Here is a 21,661-nt window from a genome sequence, read left to right on the forward strand (position 1 = left end):
CAAGAAGATTGATGTTGACAAATTCAGTCTGAACCATCGAGTAGGTCATGTTTTGGTGCTGATGAACGTGATCCTCAATACAATATTCTCTCACATTGAGATTTTTAATGAGGTTTCTAGTGGTTGTTGATCATTGTATATAAATGTCAGGTAACCCAAAGTTATCACTCACAATTTTCGTCAACGTTGACACTTTTCTCCTCTTAAAGAAAAAATGAAAAAGAGATGTAATAAAAATACAAAAGGGCACATATATTTATTATTCTCTATTTTACATGAGCGAATATGCACTTCAACAATAACTACAACATTTCAATCACATTTTATAATTATTCAGAATATATATCTACTCTAACATCATACTATTATGGATTTTTAGCTAGAATAAGCCTAGTATTCTTAGTTGCTGATCATGGATTGATCGGAAATATGACCACTTTTCCGGTGGCTCGTTCTGTTTCCAGATAAGCAAAAGCTTCATTAACCTTGTCGAAAGGGTATGGCGCCTTTGGGTCGAGCACGGGCTTCACCTTCCCACTCTCAAGAAATGGATTTAGTTTCTTCAATATTTCTCCATTTGAAGTTAGCCCAAAGTAAAAACTGGGTGGCGTTGCTGCCCCAGCTATGACTACTACACTGCCGCCTTTCTTCACTGCTTTCACAGCCCTATCTCCCTGACCTGTCGGATTTTTTGAAGAAAAATGATGGAAACATTAGTTACTAAACCATTATAGACAGTTCTAGTGAAGGTATTGTTTATTGAGGAAGAATATTTATTTCAAGTCGACAATAATAATTTGATCAAAGAGTAAGAATTTCCAGAATATTGCACCTGTCACAAGCAAATCCTTACTCCCAATAAACACTACAAATAATCCTTCTTCCCAATATATTTGTGGTCAGCTACATGAATCTTTGCTTCATTCTATGTTCATTAATACTAGAATTTCTATATCTACTAGACATCCAATGCAACTTGATGCTAAGCAACAAAACCAAACTATGTCAGTTTTCGTCTACACCTCTCTCATCCAGTCTCTAATATTGAGATCATGTCACTCTTATATGCAAGAAAATTAAGTTAAAAAAATGAAGGAATAAAATTCCCGTAGCAGCTTCTAGATAATATGCAACCATCATCGCCCAAAAAAGTTCATATGACATTATGGACTGCTTTTTTGCAAGGTTCGTTGTGTCCATGGCCGACTGGTAGTTATTAATTTTTTGGATTGGAATTGCTATCTTATTAGGTTCAGCAAGAGTAAGATTCTCTGGACGTTCCCGTCCCGAATAGACAGGCATAATTACCTTGAACATGATAATCAACTGAGGACATCAGTTAAGCGTGATACTTTAGAAAAACACTGCCCAACATGCTAAACTACCACCACACATGAATCATTTATAGGACAGGTGTTAATTTTATTAATCTCCAGTTGCTCCAAATTTATCAATTTATAGGTATGTTAACAAGTCTTCCAATTCGGGATTTGTCCCATAATATCTCCAACAAAAGAAGTGTGGACTCAATAGTTCTTACATGGCTTCGAATTTAGCAACTGGGACATTTTCTTACCTACAGCATCATAAACAACATCGAATTTTTCTGGTAGATGCTCAAATTTCTCCTTGGTGTAGTCAATAGCCAAATCTGCACCCAAGCTTTTCAGAAATTCCAGTTTTCTTGTGCTTGAAGTAGCAGCTACCTTGGAAGCACCAAACACTTGTTTTGCAAGCTGCATCACCAAAATAAATAGATGGTTTAAATGTCTCAATGTCATTAACTTGATCCCTCAGCCAATCCTTGGGGCACGGGACGTTACTAATTAATACCGAGAAGTTCAAATCATGCCTATTGTAACACCTAGTCAAGTCCACGATCCAAGTTCCAAGCAGATAAACTAAGTCATAGCTCAGTGGTTTACCTGGATCACAAGGGATCCAACTCCACCAGCACCCCCTAAGACGAGTATGGATTTTCCGGCAGAAAATCCTGCCTTTTCAAGACCTCCATAGGCAGTCTCAATTGCCACAGGGAGACTAGCAGCCTGTACAAAATCAAGATTCTTGGGCTTCAGTGCCAGTAATCTTTCTTCAACGGCCGTGTACTCGGCCAATGAGCCGAATCGTTTTGGTTGTTCCAGTGAGTTTTCGTTTATGTCTCCATATACTTCATCTCCTTCTTTGAGACTTTTTACTTGGCTGCCAACTTTAACTACCACACCAGCAACATCATAGCCTGGAACAGTCTACAGGGAAAAAAGGGGAATCAAAACAATTAGGAATTCACACTTGTTAGGTTCTAAAAATTGTCAATTTAACATTTGAAGCAGTATATATAATGCATTTACATTGTGAATATACGATTCTAGCTTAGCTTAAATTAAGAACCAACGAGAAATTAAGCGTTATCCATGCATGTATAAAACCCGTAAAGAAATTAGGGTAGGAAAAATTTACAGGAGGAGGTGAATCGATAGCCTTAAATTTCCCGAGCCGCCTTTTGAAATCAACAGGGTTAAGCGCCGCTGCCACCACCTTGATCAATACCTGATCATCGTTCACTTCTGGCACGGCAACATCTGACACTAACTTCAACGGCCCACCATACTCATTGTAAATCCAGGCCTTCATTTTGGATGGTATTGAAGAAGACATTGTTCAGTATTCAGAACGAGCAGCTTTGGCATGATAAATTGCCTCTGAGAAAGTGGGATTTATTTATATACATAATGGTTAGATTTTTCAAAGATACGTTGGGAAAAATGGGTATTGCTGATTGGGTGAAGGAGAGTGGAATCGTCTCGAACCAGACTGCAATACTGTCTATGTTCATGTTTAATCAACCGTTTATTTAGAAGATTTGATAATGTTTCACGTCTCTTTCCGTGCAAGTCAAATTTATGTATTTATCAATATTTCGGATTAATGGATAAATCCCAAATTGAGAAATAAGGCCTCGGCTATTTCTCTGGATAAGGTTAACCTTTTTTAAGTTGAAACCTTGAATTTTAATCCTGTTTAAATAAAAATTAATATTTTTATTTATTTTTTGTGTAAATTTTAATAAAAGTTGATGAAAAATATGGGGTTGAAAATTTTTGGATTCTTTTTAGTTAAAGTAAACATGGGTGTTTGGCTGGGATTAAAATTATATTTTTTGTAAATTGTGATAAAAGTTTTTGGAATGTGTGATTGAAAAGTTTTGGGATCATAAAAGATGTGGTTAATATCGATTTTTTGACTTTGAACTTAGATTCAAATCAAATTTTAATTCGTATCAAATGGGTAAGACTAAAAAAAAGTATTAAGAAGCGAACCACCATCTTGCAAAAACATATTAAGATATAAATCTTACATAGAAAAATTATAAAATAAATAAATAACATACAAGCATTAAATTACTGCTTTTAACAATGTTAAGTTTTAAGATGGAACTTCGGATCTTAATATTACTTATCTCCTTTGCATGAGGCTCGTCTGATAATGTGTCTCTTATAATGCCACAATATATATCAGGTTTGACTAGATAGATAATAGATTGCACGATGCAAAGAAAAAACAATGTTTGTTTGGGAAGAGAAGTGAAAATTGATTTTCTGATAAACATGTGGTTAAAAATATGGAAAAAAAATTATGAGTCCATGCGAAAAATAATCTTTATTGAGGAATGTGCGATTGAAATTAAGTTAAAATAATAATAATTTTCATAAAAATTGTGCCAAACAAATCTTAAAATTTAATTCTATCTAATAAAACTTCTTATTTAGCTACAATTTGAGCTCCATTTTTTTATTAACTCTCATTTCAAATTGTACATTCTTCTAATAAAATAATTTTACACTCAAATTTAAAAATTTTATCTCCTTTTTTGAATCACATATTCTCCAAAAATTTACTATTTCAAAATCTATTAATCCAAAAAATTGGACTAAACACAAGCCCCTTAGCGCTATCTAATACTTCTTAGTAAACGTGCCACTATGATGTGTCTAACAGAGAAGATAAGATAATACTAGATAACATCATAATATTACAGATGAAAAAATAGATTAAAATTTTGCTCATTACACTATTTAATCCGATCCAATACTCAAGCCAAACATACCCTAATTCAAGTCATCATTTTGATGAATCAAAAATCTCATCATATTTTTCCATGGTAATTTATGCTGTCAATGGACTATTATTTTTCACATTGCTTGCGCACGTTCATTGTATCTAGACACTACACTAATGCCCATATTATGAATTACATTAGGATTAAGTACTTTCAGCTTGATTCCATATTCAGTGCACCGAGACATACGTCTAACGAAGAAACATTAGACAAGATAGAGATATAAGAATATTTTCAAAAAAAAATCTATTTTCAAAGAGGATATTTTACAATTTGAAGAGAATTTATAAATTTACAGAGTAAAAAATTTTAAATGCTCCAACAATCTATTTATATTTAACACTTAATTTTACTATTAGCAATTGGATAATTATATTACCACTACAAATTTTAATTACTATACCACATTATAATCACACCATAATTAAAATATATTTTTAATAAATACACCACAATAAATTTACAATTATACTCCTAATTTAATAAAAACAAAAAATTGAAAAAAAATATATATAATAAAATATTGTGGTGTACTTATCACCAATATTAATCCTCATTTTCTCAAGCTTTACCCTCATTATTTCATAGTGATTGGACCATGCCATAATAAACTGAATATTTGTCACAAATAATTAATATATTTGAAATGATCCTTTTAAGTTGTCAGTAATTTGTTTGGGTTACTATATAATCGAAATATGAATTTTTAATGGATCTGCAATTTCGTATTTTTAGTCTTGGAAGTTTACTTTGAAAACACTTCTATGTGGAAATTAAGAAACTTGATCGACGACAACCTTACAATTTCATGGATAAAAAGATTTTAATAACGAATGGGTTTTATTTTGATGAAGCGGATTGTTATTCTTTTAGAATTTAAATCATAAAGTTCAATCTTAAAAACTAGAGTAATAAAGCGATATTCAACCAAGAATAAAAACAAGATCAGATTTCCAACCAAGAATAATTTCACCATGAAAATGTTGAACCACCCATTGCCCTTTCACCTTCCACCTTTAATTCATCAGACACATTTAAAATCCAAATTAAGTTATGACATATTTTTGCTAAACTGGACATGTTGAGGAATTTTCATTACAAGAAAGAGGGAATAATCAAATTGAATAAGTTTCTACCCATGCAAGAAGTTTATCAATATCCTCTTTTGACCTCTTATGTGATTCTTTAGCTAATTATGGAGAGTTTTTGTTAAAAATCTCCTGTGTAGCGATATCAATACCAATCATCTCTTTGAATGTCTCTAGTCTAGCTTTAAATGTACTATCCCATGCACTAGAATATCCTCTTCATATTTATATTAATTATATGCCACTGATGGAATTTGGCAATTAGGCTTCAAGTTGACCGATACAAGTGATAAATCAAATCAGTAACAATAAGTCTACACTAATGATATATAGTCAATAAATAAATAAATAAAAATACCTGAACAATGTGATTGTCATTTACAAACGCAGTGATATAATCTTATGATTTAATGAGAGGAGTGGTAGGAATGTCAAATATTGTATAGAAGATAGAATGACAAGTACAACACCATACCGAGATGCTATCAAATGGCCTATGTCAGGCATCATCATCCATCGATCAAACAAGACTCCATTATTAAAGTAATCCATAATGTATAACAACTCCTTCACCATTTCATAGCTACCATATAGTTTTACATAGGCATCATAATTAGATTTCATTTCAATAATGAGGTCACGTTGAATATATAATCATGCCTCCTCTCCAAATCCAATCATCGGACTTAACATCAACAATGTTAAATATGCAATCTTTGACTTTGTCATGGAAAGAAGTTATGTAATGGTATAAAGTATTCATACGTGTGCGCCTAACTTAAAGTTTATCCTTCTTTGGAACTTTGACGGAGCTGTTGGTGCTACAAAAATGACTATCGTTATATGACTCAACAATTTGAAATTATGAAGGAACCCTTTTAGTTGAAGTATCAACTTTTGATGAAGGTCGGCCCTTGGTTTTAACTTTCTCAGCAGGCAGTACCAAAGAAGTAGTGGAGGGCTCATACATTTCTCATAATTTCATTTTAAGTACTTTACCTACATTGTCGCATTCGCCAAACAATCTTTGAATGTTCTCTAATTCAACAACAACATTCAACTTGGAAGAAGTATCATTTAATGGAACAAAAATATCTAATTTTATCCAATGAGAGTGAACAATTGACAATGAAATGGGACGACCTGTAATTATGTATTCTAAAATCTCACATGCACATGGTAAACCATGTGTAGATCTAAGAGTGCAATGACAAACATTTTTGTCCAACCCAATATGTTCTGCTTGATTTGACTGTCTTGATAGAAGACCATTACATTCTTGGACACAAAACCATTTGAAATTATGTTGCACTGAATTCATGCTTGGGTCAAACGAAGCTTTTATCTCACTGAATTGCAATTTCAATAAGTGATGCATAACTTTCCATGAAGTTTCAAAATCGCCTTGTGAGGTGTTTCTTCAACTTAAATGTGCACTCTCAACCCTGTGAATGATATAAATAAATAGATAAATCGACAATAATTTGTTTGCTGATTAAAAAATAAATGATGTTTATAATAAATTAAATATAAGGATTACACATTTTACTATTTTGTTGTGACATTACCAAAGTACATAATTTTATTCGTCCAAGGGGCAATGAATTTCTCCTTATATTTACTCAATCAAGATCCTATAACATAATCTAATGCCTTCAAAAATTGGTCAAATTGGAAAGATAAAGTTTTGGCCAATTGTTCGTATATCTCCTTCGTAATAAATGCAACAAGTACGCTCCAACTTCTACAAAAAGTATCCCATTCTTCTTTTCGCTCAAAATTTTCTTTGTATTGGTCGATATATTTTTCAATATGTGCTATGTGCATACTGCATAGTAGATTTTTGGAATTAGGTAAAATATTTTCGGTTGTCGGAATAACAATCGGTTCCCTATATGTGACAACGACATGTGGATAGGCGTCATAATTCATTAAGGTTTTCAACTTTTCCATTGCGCAACTACATTTTACTTACCGGTCAGCTTCCATGAACATGAAAGCAACAAAAATGCCATTTGGGTCAAAGGCAACAATCTCTAAAAGAGGGTGTACAATCCATTATAAGCATACATGAAAATGTATGTGAGTAATTGACGGAAGTTGGATGTGCAAAGAAAAGGTAGTAACTTCATCCGTTCTTTCATGAGACCTATCCCACTCGATATAATTGTCTTCTTCTAAATTGCTCATTTGTTGTTGCATTTATGTAGTCCACATAATACCTTTTGTAAGTGTTATGCCCTAAATCCAATCGATTTAGGTTGTAAACGCTTTTAATATGTTTAATGCATTTAATTTTGGCAAGATCTATTATTTATTTAAATTAATTTTGTGATAAATAATATTAAATAATAGAATCCGATTGGGTTAATTCATGGATCATTGAAAATTGAAATATTTTGAATGCATTTAATTATAGAGAATGAATTTGACTCTTTAAATTTGAATAATCAAACTCATTTTCTATTTTAAAATATTAATTTAAAGAATCTCTTGGAGTATAATTTTATAATAATACTATTTACTCCCACTACAGTTATGACTCCAATCTATGTGGTGTTATGTGATATACTAAATGAAATGTAGAATTAAATGACTCATTTAATTATACATATCATTTACTGTCACATTAGTGCCACGTTGACTAATGTTATAATCTTAGTGGGATTAAATTGCATTATTCATAATTTTAAGGGTTGATTCTTTAATATAAAAAGTATTTCACCTTTAAAGAATCTCTAGTAGATGTTCTTACACATCAATTAATTGGTGAACCACTAACTTATAGTTTTCATAAATTAAATGATATATCTATTAATTGATATGATATGTTATCGTTATTTAACTTATGTTGAACATCAATATTTAGTAGACCATTTCTCGACAATATAAATGATAAAATTCGTGTTTAAAATAAAATTTTTAGAAGAAGTGGTAGAATAGATTTTAAGCTTGTGTATTTATCAAACTTTTAATGAAGATAACATGTTGAATATAAAATAAATTAATTAATAAATAAGTTGTCATTTTAAGGACCACCCCTAAAATTATCCTTTGCACTAAAAATATGACAATTAAATAGATATGATATCGTTCTAGTTCTGGTGTAAACTAGAGGGTGACAAACAAGTTTCAACTTTGACACTATCTTCACCAATGTAAAACATGTCATCTTCACCAACTTTGACAATATCTTCACTAGTGCACACAAGAAGGGTAGCGGCTACGAGTTCCCCCGTTATTGAAGAAAAAAATGTTATTGGATAATATAGATACAATCATATGATTGAATAGAAATAATCAAAAACTGATGGCTTAACAAGATTTCGAACTCAACGACAAGCTAGCTAGTACGAGAAAGCCTAGCATTTTTACGTCGCATGGCCCATCGTTTCTTGATATCACATGGATCACCTTGTTCGTGTTCAATAGATTTTTCCTCAGAAGTGCAGGAATCCTGTCTGATTCTGGCAGCTTCAGCTAGCAAGTCGGTAATTAACATCTCGGTTGTCTTTGTCATAATCCCTCGGAGATACCATGAAATCGGCGGTGGAGGGAGGATAGCCGGTTGTATGAGTTGCTCCAAGCTCAATCTCGATGCGATTCTTCCTTTGCCTTTCGTGCATGTAATATAATCCGTCAAAGATGGAGGTTTAAATGGATGGCATAATTCTTCATCGACAAAAAAGGGCTCCATTTTCCAGCAACCTTCGAATCTTTGCATAAATCCGGATTTAATTTGCTTAAACTTCATCTGATAAAGATGATGGAAAGACAGATGAGAAATCTTAAATCGACCCCATATTCTTCCACATAATAAGTGAATGTTTTGGAAGTGATTGAATTATAATCTAAAGTTGGTCGAACATAATTTTCATCCACACATATAGTAAAACCTATAACTACTCTCCACTTATTATCCACACATTCCGTAGTAATCTAACTTATAATCACTTAAACTTTAATTTAATAACTACCCAAACATGCTTTAATATGTGTCCAACAAAATGAACACATATTCAATTCAACAATACAAGGTTTTATACTTACTGAATAATCGTCTCGGTTTTGATCCACCAAAACATGAATTGAAATGGTCCCAGACAACCAAAGGAATCTCCAAATTGCTGCTTGTTCCACTTCTACCAGCTGCCTCGATCCCTCGTCAACTAAGACCTTTCTTGATTTTACTTCCTGATAGATAAATTGATAATGTCATATTTAAAATGTAAATACCTGTGATACTAGGTGATAAAGGAAATTTGTGAAAATGAGAGTCGAGAAATTATACAAAACTTCTCTCGTTCTTTGTTCCCATACTCTTAGCTAATTTAAATTGAGTTTCGACATAAGGAAAGGTAAGAGCATGTTTGTGAAGGCTTATAACATTTTAAAAAGATGTTTTCCGTTCAAATCTCGACTTCTCTAAATTCAAAGAAAGTAGTTTTCACCTTTTTAAGCTTAGCCAGACATGATCTTATTTGTGTAAATTACCTTAATATTTTTGAATACTCTCTTATTATCGGGGTCTGTTACAATGTTGTAGACAGCATCGGGAGGCAACCCAACATCAACTTTCAAATTAAGGTTGCAAAGAGAGCCTTTAGGCACCGTAACCTGTAAAAAATTCATAGCAGAATTAACTTCATGCACTTTTTGAAAGATATTCTTAGTGATAATGACAGATTAGCGTAGTAGGTGATCTAAACGAACGTGAGCACACACCACAAACAGCAGCATCAAAGAAATTGTTTTGTTTAAATCTTAATACCTAAAACCAAATCAATAATAGACGAAAAAGAAATCAGAAAACGAGCAAGAGCAAAGAACACAATTTATAGTGATTCCTTCTTAGGTGAGAGGTACTACTATTTGTCGAGGCAGATTTTTCACCATATTGAAGAAAAAGATTGCAAGGTGTTTCTTTCCCTAACCTATCTTTATCTTCGAGGAAAATGGTCCCCTCGTATTCTTTTATATGGTGTAGGAAACTAGAGAAACATCTATTAAGAACTAAAAATCATAATTCTATACCACCGAGAGCAATAAAAAAATTACATAAGGACAATAGACACATAAGAGCACATGAGATTTATAGATGATTGCCTCAATGTAATACGTGTTCTTAGAGGCAGCAGTAATTTACTATGATGATGAAAATAAATTTATGAAAAAAATCGCACTACCCTATTTTTTGTACCCTCTCTCATTGTTAGGATGATATAATAAATCCTATACAGCTCCCTAATTCCCAATAGTTCATCTCAACATGATAAGGAACCAGAACTATAGGTGCATAAAAAAATACCTGAAGACAAATAAGAATGAGAAAAATTTAAGAGATTTAACACTGCTTAGCCTTTTTATAAGTTGGTTAAACATACTTTTATCTACACATTTCGTAGAACAAACAATTTACTACCCACCTAATATCCACACATTTCATATGACCCATTGCTTATAAGCACTTAAAGCAATAACAAACAAGCACTTAATTGAGTTAAAAAACCAAGAAGGCGATAATGAATTCCCTCTAGCTTCAACATAAAATGGACAATCGATTTCATACATATATTCTTCTTACATTTATATCAGGAGGATGGTCCTCCCAAATTGGATTCTCTTTCCAAGAATACATTTGCTTTTCAAGACTCAACTCCACGGCCGATGATTCTTTGTTATTTCTCTGGTCAATTTCTGGGCTTGTCATATTATCATTTCTCAACAATTGGTCAAAGTCTATCTGGAAATAAAGATAAACAGATCTTATATGCAACACAATTTAATCTCCACTAATCAACTGAAAGTGATGACTTACCTTGAGGCATTTCTGAACTTTCTCTGGGAATTGTGAGAAAAAGGTAGGTATCGCAAAACCAGTATGATTAGGATATCCCTTCTTTGAAGTATCATTGCTTGGTTGCATGTCACCCATCCAAACCTGCTTGATTATAATTGGTAATTTTATTTCTTCCTTCAGGATCTGAATATGGCTAATGCAATGAGACAATAAATTGAATTCTGTCATATTCAACAACATTTTACCAAACTAACATTGTTCATACAGTGTTTATGATCCTTATTTTATGTGTTTGTTTTTCAAAACTTACTTGATATGGCAATGAGTTAGTCCTTTACATGAATCGCCATAGTAAGGTGATATCAATCATTTCAACTTTTCTGAGTCACCGATGTTATAAATACGTGTCTATGGAAGGTGGTCAGACAATCTAAACTGTTGAAAATGAGGACAAGATTGTTATTGATTAAATCCTAATCCCTATATCCGAGAGCAAAACTAATCAGAAAATGAGCAAAGCACACATGAATTACAGTCATTTGTTTTCATATTTCCACAGTACTGCTCTCGGTAGAAGAACAAACGACCAAAATATACCCAAAAGGAAAGAGGGGTAAGAGACCTACTTAAGGTCACCAAATCCATGGGGAAAGACTTTGTTGTGGTGAGTGTACTTCCCTATGAATACTCATAATTTGGATGACAAACCCCCAAGCTGTAACCAACATGTTTCTAGCTAGCACTCGAACAATAAGAATCATTAACTCCCTTGGCAGAGAACATTTTGAACAAACTCTCGCTGGTGCGGAGCATCACTAAAGCCCTTATTTGAGCCCCATCTTTCCCAAAACTCATTTTTTCAAATTTCATTTTCAACTACACATTCTCTTATGAATAATTTTACGAGTAAACCAAAAAATTTAACTTATTTTTTAACCACAAATTCTAAAAAAATAAATCACCAGAATACATTTTCTCCAAAAAAAAGGGCCCAAACAGGGGCTAGATATGAAGTGGTCCTAAACGAATATTGCTTGGAGTGGATTCCCGTGCTTGATTCTTTGCAATAGAGGACTTGATTGCGCCTCAACCTTATCAAATATAGCTTTTCGAAAAAGAGATTCTATCTCCCTACATCACTCACCATCACTCAAATATCGAATTTCCCCCTTCTCCCTTAAGTCTGAAGATAATGGGAGAAAGATTTATTTATCTCAAAATACCCAAGTAACAAAGAAAAAATGTCCGACAGAGGGTAGACTTACAGAAAAACCTATGAACTCCACCATCTTCATCCTAAAACTAATTTCACAATCTTAACAGAAAGCATCACCCTAATAAATATACTAAATCAAGATAAGTCCCTCAATCATTATCCAAACAGAAAATCAAGTTAATTTCTTCATGTAATTAAGGCATTAATCTTTAAAAAAAAATCAATTAAAAACACTTAAATGTGTATCTATTTTACCTTATGAATCATACATACATGTAGTTCTGCTTACCTCAAGGAATAACACTCGGGGTTTTGGTGAAGAAAACCCAGTAATTTTAGCTCATAAAGCTTGCTTATTAACTTTGAAGGTGGATTTTTCTCTGCCTTGTTTCTGTAGAATTTCTCCTCTGTCCACTTCAATCTCAAGAACAGGGAGGCACGTGGCTTTCACGTGAAGGTAGAAAAAGTATCACAGCAGTACTGCTTTTCCGACCTCAATTGTCTCATAAAATATTGATTGTAATGTCTCGTTATTTTTAAAATACATTTCTTCCACTTTTTTTTTAGTCACATATTTTTTAATAAAAAAATAAATTTTTTTTTATTTTTAATCATATATTTTCCATCAATTTATTATTTCAAAATGTATTTTACATTAAAATGGGGTTCAAACAGGTCCTAATACATTATCTAAATTTATTAAGTTACAGTTCTGTGTGAATTAAAATCAAAATTTTAATAAATTTCAATAAAAATTGATTAAATATATAATTAAAAAATTGTGGATCTCATAAATTATATAATTAAATTTAATCATTGAATGTAATTAAAGTAAAAAAATTGATTTTAATCTTTACGAAAGAGGGGTTAAGTAAAAAAATTAAAATTTGATTAAAAAATTGTCAATAACACAAGGGAAGTACGATCATGAGCGCGATTTTCGACACCAAAGAATGGCTTTAGGTTGTTCGAGTCGATGTTAAAATGAAACTTAATTTGAGGAGATTAACGACATCAGAGGGTGGAAGTTTGCTGGTGACAATCTTAGTAAATAAATAAAAAAAGAATACGATATTTTGATACACAATGCAAGACATGACGAGCCAAAAGTTTAAATGGAAAAATGGTCTTAAACTATGGGCATATTCGGCTGGTGTTTCTACTTTTTGTAGAAGATTTTTTTGAGGAAATTACTTTAATTAGTATATTAAAACTAAATTATAAAATAATTCTCTTCCGGAAGAAATTTTAGAGAAACTCATATTAAATCAATTTTCTCTAAAAGTTCTTCTAAATAAAAAATATATATATATATTTTTACAAAATTAATTAAATGGGGTCGTCAAGAGAGTAAACAGAAGGCTTTTGATTTCTCATTTTCAGAAGATGGTGAAACTTTTACATAGACAAGACGTATTTGTTGGATTTTGGTGTGAGTTGGTTTGTTTGGTTAAATTAAAATATCATTATTTTGATGAAATTTGTACAAATTAAGCTTTCATGAGATGTGACCTGAAAAGGAAAATTTTCAATGTGAGAAGTATGAATATAAGTTAAAATTTAAAAAAATAAATAAATAAATAAATGAGGCACTTTTGGTGCTTTTGCTAATATATGAGTAATAGCTTTAATTCAAAATTTTAATGTAAATGGGTATATGCTACTATGATTCTTTCATTGAATAGGTGGTATTTGAGTAAAATGTCTATAATTGTGTGTACACACACAAATGAAATCTAGCAAGTCTTCCTCGTTGTTCTATCTTGAACGCATACAAATAAGACGGGAGAATGTGTTACTCGATAGCATTTTGACATTTGAATTGGAATGAAAATCTCTCGAATCACTTAAAAATCATTGACCGACCTAATTCATTGAAACATCACAAAATCGTTGACTTCTAATACTGGATTTTAGTCTCTTTAAATTAATTAAATGTCCAAAATTCAAATGTGATAAGAATTGGAAAATATAGGAATTTTTAAGGCACGTCATTTCCATTGATGTCGAGTTGGATAGGAAACATGCATGTGAACTTTTGAATATTCTAAAAAATAATGATAATAAAAAAATTGATTTTCACATGTTATATCGTGTAAAGAGTTAACAGAAATCAATTAATTAATAAAAAAAATTAAAATGGTTTTCCTAAAGAGGCTTCTGCTTTGCACATGTATATTCTTTTTAATTAGTTAGACAACTTTGACTTTGTTTTGCAGCCAAAAACAACTTTAAATCAAATTCTTCACAGCGCAAATCGTGTCTGAATTGTCGCCAAAAGCCTCACAACTAACTTGTCGTGTAGGTCAAGGTCTTTGCACTGACGTGGACCATAAGCGAACCATGCATGTCTTTTAAATGTTTAAATAATGCTCACGCAATTTTGATAAAATTTTAATTAATTTTCTCCACCGATCAAATTTCAAACCATACATTTAGAGCTTATTTGGTAGTCCTTTTAAACCAATTAAAATTAAATTTTTGACCCTTATTTCACTATTTCAATAGTCATTTTTGAATTCTTCTTTCATAGATAGGACTCACCTTATTTCTAACAGTCAAAAAATCAATTATCAAAATCCCTACCAAATAAGTACTTAATCCTTTTTGGTAAAAATTAAAATCAAATTTTTAGTAAATTTTAATAAAAACTAATAAAATTATGTAGTTGAAAATTTATGTGTCCTCTAAAATATGTGATCAAACTTAATTGTTAACTTTGATTTATGCTAAATTTAAAATTTTTACCAAATAGAAAGTTAATGAGATTCAAAACTATTATCAAAATCAGAATTATATATTTTATCAATTTTTATTTCAGTTCGCTAAAACTTTGGTCGAAAGCTTTACAAACCATCCCTACCCTAGGTCGGTTGTTTGTCTATCTGTAGATGGGCGACACGTATACGTAACTGTTGAGCACCCACACATGCAGAAAACAATGTCGTCAAAGTGAAAGTTGGTATTATTGACTTTTATTGGTCCCTTTAAAGCTTTGAAGTTGTCAAGAACAAATCTTGCAAAGGTGGCAACTTTCGATATAAAATATTCATATTCCCATTCTTGGCTATTCTGGAAGATTACTTTTTTCTTCTTATCTATAAAATCTTTTCTTAAAGCCTAAGTTTTAAGAAAAAACCCTTCTTTCAAGTTTCATGGGCTATATAAATATATATATTAGCTTTCTGAATTCCATTTTCCGTGCCCGTGATCATGGATCATCATACAGATTTTGATCAAGATCAGGTTTCAATCACAGTGGATGATCATCATCAAGAGATTGTAGCAGCAGCAGCAGCTGATTCGGAATGCGAATCTTCGAATCCCGACGTCGAGAAATTCGAGTTTTTCACAGGAAATGGGATGATCAGATTGGACGAGGAGAAAAATGAGCACATTGTAATCAAGGATAGCTTTTTAATGGGAATGAGATTGCTTGGGAAGGAGAGTGATGTTGTTGCTATACATAAGAACTTGTATTCGAGTCGAACCGGGATGGTGCGGATGGAGGCGTTCCGTATTTTCTCGGCTGCAGTAGCGGAGAAATGCGGCGGAGACGCCAATGTGAAGTATGCATGGTACGGTGGTTCTAGAGACGAATTGTGTGAAATAATTGGTTATGGATTTAGTAGATGCAAAGAGCCTCAAAATGGTGTATCACATGGTATTGGCATCCACTTGTCTCCAACCAACGCTGCTATTGATGGGTAAAGATAATAATTTCAGCTTTTAATTTACTAAAAAAAATATCAAATTTCTTGCATTAAAATTTTACTTGCAATAGCAATTTAGCCCCATTTGTTTCTCATTATTTGCCCATTAAAATGAAAAATATGACCGTTATCAATCATATCAAGTCATCATATTTGACTTTCTATCTCTGGTGTAGGTCTCGTAACGACTATATTTTTCATTTTCATTTTTACGTTAATGTGTACCAAACGGGACTTTAATTTTACTAAAATGAATTGGCTTCTATTTGGTCTCTATTTTTGAAAATTCATTTTTCAATCGTACATTTTACGGTGTCTACAACTTTTGATCTTAACTTTTCAATAATCCGAAGCTTAGACTTGTAACATAACACATATATCTATTTTGAAAAATATGGCACTACACATAAAGGAAAAAGCTCTTATGCGTGCAAAGAAGGATCTATTCTTCAATTCTTGAATTTCTTTATTAAGTTGTTCCCTCTCTTTTTTATTTTAGCTCCTAAGTTCTCTAGTTCTTTGTGAGATTTCTTCAACCAACCTCCTATGTACCGTACTTTTTTGTGTATCTCGAGAAGGAGGTCCTTCTTATGATGCTATAGTTGACTTTTCGAACGGGTAACACATTTCTTCTACTTTTATAAGATTTTAACTTGAGATATGATTTAACTAAACTTAACAGTAGTGAAGAATGGCATAAAAATTGATTCAGTTGTTTAGAGACGATGCCAGCTTCAATGGCCGATCAAGCTCTTGACTTTTATAAGAATCGAATTGACCTAGCTTTATTTTCATAATTTTTTGGGGGGAAATTCAAAAATTAGGCATTAGTTGAACCAACTCATTGTGTAAGGCTCCACTCGCTAAAAAATGGGGATAATTTTGTGAGGTCAAGTGCAATTCGCTTGATTAATGGTTCGATTTTATTCACTTTGTGCATTTATGTTATAGATAAGTTGACGTGATTGAGAAAAAATGTATCGTCGAGTTTTAAATTTATCGAAAATAATACTATGAATTTTATTTTTGCAGTGCAATGTTGGCGGAAGAGGACGACAATGGGTTAAGGCATATGTTGCTGTGTCGCGTAATATTGGGTAAACCGGAAGTGGTTTCTGCCGGTTCAGGACAGTTTGAACCGAGTTCGGAAAATTTTGACTCAGGAATTGACAATCCATTGGCACCCAAAAAATACATAATATGGAGGGCTTACATGAATTCTCATATTTTCCCCAATTATATTATCAGTTTTAGGACCCCCAAGAATTATTATTGTGTGAAACCCAAGTCACCAAGCATGAAGTTTCCTATGCTCTTGAATGTTCTTTCCAACTTTCTAGATCCTTCCAGAATGAAGTTGATTTCCAGATATTACAAGGATTTTCGGGTAAGTGTCTTTTCTTAACTCTCGAATTTGCATTTATATACGTTTATATGCAGTGTAATCGTAGGTTGAAATGCCCAAGTTTAGCACAATCTTCAACATCCTAAAAATGCTTTTTGAAGAAGCTAGATTTCGAAAGCTCTTCTACAAAAAGTTGAAACAGAAGCAGAAATTCTATCAAACAGACTTAAATGGTGTTTGTGGGTAGGTCGGCATGGCTTGTGGTCGACTGTAAGTTTTGTTGCATGGAGTCGGCCTTTCAGAAAAGTGCAGATTTTATTGGTTCACCACTGAAGTAGGTCGATTCACGTTAAGTGCAAAGTAGGATGTCAAATGCAACGTATGTTTTGAGTAAAGAGCGAATGGTAGAAGAAGATCGAATTGAGTCTTGCCTAGAATAGCACACCAAATGTGATTTTAATCTTTTCATTTTATTATAATTGTGAATGAAAGTTTATTTTTGTGGTTGGTGGACAGGAAAACAAGATTAATCGATCGCAGCTAATACGAAGACTAAGGCAATTAATTGGAGACAAGTTGTTAATATCAGTTATTAAAATGTGGAAACACAAAGTCTAACTTGGATTGGTGTGTGTTCAGTTGTTGTCTTTTGTTATGGTGAAACCACAAATGTATGTTTAATTTACAAAATAGATAGAATTAAAGAAGATAAATTTGTTACCTTTTCCTCTCTTATTCATTTAATTTCAATGAGTAATTAGAGCCGTAGAATACAACAATCATCCTATGTGACAATTTATTATTTGAGGTATTAAATTGTTATTTGAGCCGTAGAATGACTGCTACAGTCTCTGATCATTAATAACATTCTTTTTTTAATATTGATAATTTTATATGAGTTACAAGCATGGTAAAGTAAAATTCTATAAGATTTAAATATAAAAACTATAATCAATAATAAAGTATTTGCAACGCTAAATGCACACTTAATAACTCTTCATAAAAATGGGGTTGGTTACATTTTTGTCACTCGACCAATATTAGCTAGTAACCCATTGAATGAAATTCAAATGAGACTAAAATCTTATGTTGTGATGGCAAAAAGATTGATTTTCAATTTATATAAGAACAAGATTTTCTCAAAAATGATAGTTTTATTTTATATTTTATAACCAATATTCCAATTCTTTACTACAAAAAAATAGAGCAAGTGTTTTTCGTAATCATGGCTTGGCTTTTGAGTAGGGGTTGGCATTTAAATTGGCCAACCGGTCGAATCAATTGCCTTGACCCAAACCATTTGGTATTGGTATTTCAACAAAACGTAATCGATTTTGTTTTGTTTTGTTTTGTTTTATATGAGAATTAATATAGTTGAGTTGAGTTTCGGGTTCAGCACTAAAATCAAATTCAATCAGGTCGCCATTGTTTTCAAATAAACTCTACTTGGAATTGAAAAATCCTGACAGAACATCAAAGACTTAAATCCAACTCCAAACCTTAGAGTACGTTTAATTTGTCAATTTGAGGTTATTTTCAGTTTTTTAAAACACTCAAAATGTGTTTAATATGTTATTTTCAAAAATGAGTTTTCGAAAATAGGAAAATATTACAACACAAAATTCAAAATGACTTTTTTTTTTTTTACGTTTAAAAAAAAAAAGAAAAAGAAAAAAACAAGGAAAATGAATTTAAAAATTCTCAAATTAAAATAATTAATAAAATTACGTATCAAAATACAAGTACTCCTCTCTCGTCCCAAACTCCTCCAAGAATCTTAATAGAGAATTCTTCTCTCCTCTACTATCTCTCAATTTTACGTTGATTCATTTTTTTACCAACTTTAAAATTTATATTTTTTTATCACATATTAGGATAAAATTGATATGTTTTACTAAATAATCAAATTAATTGGAAAAAAAAAGTCAAACAACTATTTTTAAAATTTTTGAACTAAACGCTTTTTATATATTTCTTTTGTTGTTTTGCAAAACGGTTTTTCAAAATAACAAACCAAACGGATTTTCTGCAATATTTAAAAAATTCCTTAAAACAGAAAATAGAAAATAAATTCAAAACTTAAAATGGAAAACAGAAATGCAAACTAAACTCACCCTTAGATCTCTAACTTTTCCTCCATGACATTGCATCTCGTATAGTCACACCCACAATTTCTCAATCTCCACCACCAAGCCCATCATGCCACCTCTTCTCGCTAGAATTGAAGCTAGGATTTTACTACAAGTACCCGGAGCTTTACACTCTGAGTTACCCACCACTCACATGGGTGGGGTCCTACGCATTTATTGAGAGTGGGACCCGATCCCCATGTAAGGAGCAGATAACCTGGAGTGTAAAGTTTCGAGTACAAATGACAAAATCCTTGAAGCTATGATGCATCGTAGCCTCTTTCTTTGGTTGAGATTACACACCATGCCACATTGATTAAATAGATATTGAGAATTTTAATTTTGTTTAAAAGGTGCATTTTATTTTTATGTTAGCATTTGAATGAGCCTCATTTTTTAGATATTTTTTCCAAACTTGTTTTAAACTGTACATTCTCTCAATAAAATAATATTATATATAAACTCAAAAAAAATTCTCATTTAATCACGTATTTTGCAACAAAATATTTTTTTTACAGAATTTAACCTTTATTTGTTAACTATTCTACCGTATTATTTTTTTTTGTATTGTACTTATTTTTAGTCATACATTTTTCATTAAAATAATATTACACACAAATAAAAAAATTTCGTTCATTTTTAATCATATATTTTAACATCAATCACTACTTTGTATTACAATTTTTGAAATTAAAGGGACATGAGCATACCCTTATTCTCGAAATATGGGGGCTCAAAAGGGGGCTAAAATTTTGTCTTAATTACGGGCGGGGAGTGGGGGCAATTGGACCACAAACCGGGTAAAAAGTAAGATAATGTAGGCTTGACATAAATGCACACGTCATCTTTTGTTTGGGTTGTTTCAGAATTTATAATAGAGAAATAGAAAATAATTAAATAGTACATATGGTAATATGTGTCATCGTTTACGTGGGCAATCGTATCACGTTGGTATATACAATTGTTCTATCGAAACTTTCCTCCACATGACTCACGACCAGAGGACAAAATCATCAAATTACTTGACATTTATAGTTAATTCAACTTAAAGTTGCATATACGTCTAACGTTTAAATTAACAATTTATATTTTGTAGATAACATATTAGGATAACTGGGGATTCAAAACCTTAGGCCCTGTTCTCTTTACCGTTTTTGGGTTGTTTTCTGTTTTCGTACTTGACATTTATAGTTAATTCAACTTAAAGTTGCATATACGTCTAACGTTTAAATTAACAATTTATATTTTGTAGATAACATATTAGGATAACTGGGGATTCAAAACCTTAGGCCCTGTTCTCTTTACCGTTTTTGGGTTGTTTTCTGTTTTCGATTTTTCAAAACGGTGAAAACGCGTTTTCTTTCCCGTTTTCGAAAATTCGTTTTCGAAAACGAAAAAAAATTTGTGAAGAAAACACAAAACGACTTTTTTGTCGTTTTGGGCGTTTTCAATGTAAAACTTGAAAAAATTGAAAATGCGGGAAACACTTTTTTTTTTTTTTTTTTTTTTTTTTTTTTTTTTTTGAGGAGGTGGTGTGGTGATTCTCAAAATTTAAAAAAAAATTAAAAATAAAAATTTTTTTTTTTTAAGGAGATAGTGTGGTGATTCTCAAAATTTCAAAAAAAAGATTTTTTTTGGTGTTTTGAGGTGATGTTGTGGTGATTCTCAAAATTTAAAAAAAAAAAATTTTGTTTTTTGTTTTGAGAAACTAACAAAAAGAACACATTTTCAACAATTTCAAAACAAACACTCAAAACACAAAATTCAAAATGAATTCAAAACTCAAAACACAAAACTGAAACACAAAGAGAACACCCCCTTAGTTTTTGAAGACTGGAGGATGCATAACTACTCCATGAGAAGGGTTGAGGAGCCCACCTCTAAATTACTCTACATACTAAAAAGTCCACCGAAACCCTAAAAAAATTTTGCTCCCTATGGGTCACGCCCCCACTTCTCGTACTCTCACTATTAAACACACTCATATCTCTATTGGTCGAGCCATAATTACAACCCTTTTCGAATAAAGAGTCCATGGCGAAAGTAAGAACTAGAAGATTAATACAAGAATTAAGCCCAACGTACAGAAAACTAATTCACATTGGCTTGCCAGATACCTCACTGTAACAGCGAGCCCCACATGTAATAAAAAAATTTGTGACGGGCCCATCGTGTGTGTACCCTGCAGGGACCTGTGTCCTTGTACGCCAAGCAGGGTTACAAACCAATTTAGTGGCTTTTAAAATAGAA

General features: G+C 32.0%; 3 protein-coding genes across 9 annotated transcripts; 1 reads left to right on the forward strand and 2 right to left on the reverse strand.

The window, feature by feature from the left end:
• Positions 1-228: 228 nt before the first annotated feature.
• On the reverse strand, positions 229-2,791 carry LOC111406337 (2-methylene-furan-3-one reductase-like). The gene is made up of 4 exons (XM_023035727.1): positions 2,461-2,791; positions 1,926-2,249; positions 1,577-1,736; positions 229-679 (listed from the first exon to the last, which is right to left on the reverse strand). Exons 1-4 carry the CDS (start codon positions 2,656-2,658, stop codon positions 411-413), a joined length of 951 nt encoding a protein of 316 aa, XP_022891495.1. The 5' UTR covers positions 2,659-2,791; the 3' UTR covers positions 229-410.
• A 5,536-nt stretch (positions 2,792-8,327) lies between these two features.
• LOC111406338 lies at positions 8,328-12,714 on the reverse strand. Of its 6 annotated transcripts, none has more exons than XM_023035733.1 (6): positions 12,498-12,714; positions 11,027-11,149; positions 10,793-10,947; positions 9,703-9,825; positions 9,259-9,402; positions 8,328-8,962 (listed from the first exon to the last, which is right to left on the reverse strand). In XM_023035733.1, the coding sequence occupies exons 2-6, from the start codon at positions 11,034-11,036 to the stop codon at positions 8,552-8,554; spliced, it is 843 nt and encodes a 280-aa protein (XP_022891501.1). In that variant the 5' UTR covers positions 11,037-11,149; positions 12,498-12,714; the 3' UTR covers positions 8,328-8,551. The 6 variants fall into 6 exon arrangements, with proteins under 6 accessions (XP_022891501.1, XP_022891496.1, XP_022891497.1 ...); XM_023035728.1 differs by having other exon boundaries at positions 10,793-10,951; positions 12,480-12,714; XM_023035729.1 differs by having other exon boundaries at positions 10,793-10,951; positions 12,514-12,713.
• Positions 12,715-15,280: 2,566 nt separating this feature from the next.
• Positions 15,281-18,010, forward strand: LOC111406342 (probable inactive poly [ADP-ribose] polymerase SRO2). 2 transcript variants are annotated; one of them, XM_023035736.1, is made up of 3 exons: positions 15,281-15,931; positions 16,970-17,324; positions 17,389-17,782. In XM_023035736.1, the coding sequence occupies exons 1-3, from the start codon at positions 15,438-15,440 to the stop codon at positions 17,527-17,529; spliced, it is 990 nt and encodes a 329-aa protein (XP_022891504.1). In that variant the 5' UTR covers positions 15,281-15,437; the 3' UTR covers positions 17,530-17,782. The 2 variants fall into 2 exon arrangements, with proteins under 2 accessions (XP_022891504.1, XP_022891505.1); XM_023035737.1 differs by lacking the exon at positions 17,389-17,782 and adding an exon at positions 17,799-18,010 and having other exon boundaries at positions 15,289-15,931.
• Positions 18,011-21,661: the final 3,651 nt, after the last annotated feature.

The sequence above is a fragment of the Olea europaea genome, chromosome 12 (genome assembly GCF_002742605.1).
Source record: "Olea europaea var. sylvestris chromosome 12, O_europaea_v1, whole genome shotgun sequence".
Lineage (NCBI taxonomy): Eukaryota > Viridiplantae > Streptophyta > Magnoliopsida > Lamiales > Oleaceae > Olea > Olea europaea.

What these genes read in the sequence shown, in the direction of transcription:
- LOC111406338 (XM_023035728.1), bottom strand. An exon ending in ACCATCCTCCTGATATAAAT is followed by an intron (nt 9,826 to 10,792) that starts GTAAGAAGAATA and finishes AATTTTTTACAG; the next exon opens with GTTACGGTGCCTAAAGGCTC. An exon ending in AAAACCGAGACGATTATTCA is followed by an intron (nt 8,963 to 9,258) that starts GTAAGTATAAAA and finishes CATCTTTATCAG; the next exon opens with ATGAAGTTTAAGCAAATTAA.
- LOC111406337 (XM_023035727.1), bottom strand. Translation starts at nt 2,658, where the DNA reads ATGTCTTCTTCAATACCATCCAAAATGAAGGCCTGGATTTACAATGAG. An exon ending in TTGGATCCCTTGTGATCCAG is followed by an intron (nt 1,737 to 1,925) that starts GTAAACCACTGA and finishes TTGGTGATGCAG; the next exon opens with CTTGCAAAACAAGTGTTTGG. An exon ending in TGTTGTTTATGATGCTGTAG is followed by an intron (nt 680 to 1,576) that starts GTAAGAAAATGT and finishes AAAATCCGACAG; the next exon opens with GTCAGGGAGATAGGGCTGTG.
- LOC111406342 (XM_023035736.1), top strand. Translation starts at nt 15,438, where the DNA reads ATGGATCATCATACAGATTTTGATCAAGATCAGGTTTCAATCACAGTG. An exon ending in ACCAACGCTGCTATTGATGG is followed by an intron (nt 15,932 to 16,969) that starts GTAAAGATAATA and finishes TTATTTTTGCAG; the next exon opens with TGCAATGTTGGCGGAAGAGG. An exon ending in GATATTACAAGGATTTTCGG is followed by an intron (nt 17,325 to 17,388) that starts GTAAGTGTCTTT and finishes GTGTAATCGTAG; the next exon opens with GTTGAAATGCCCAAGTTTAG.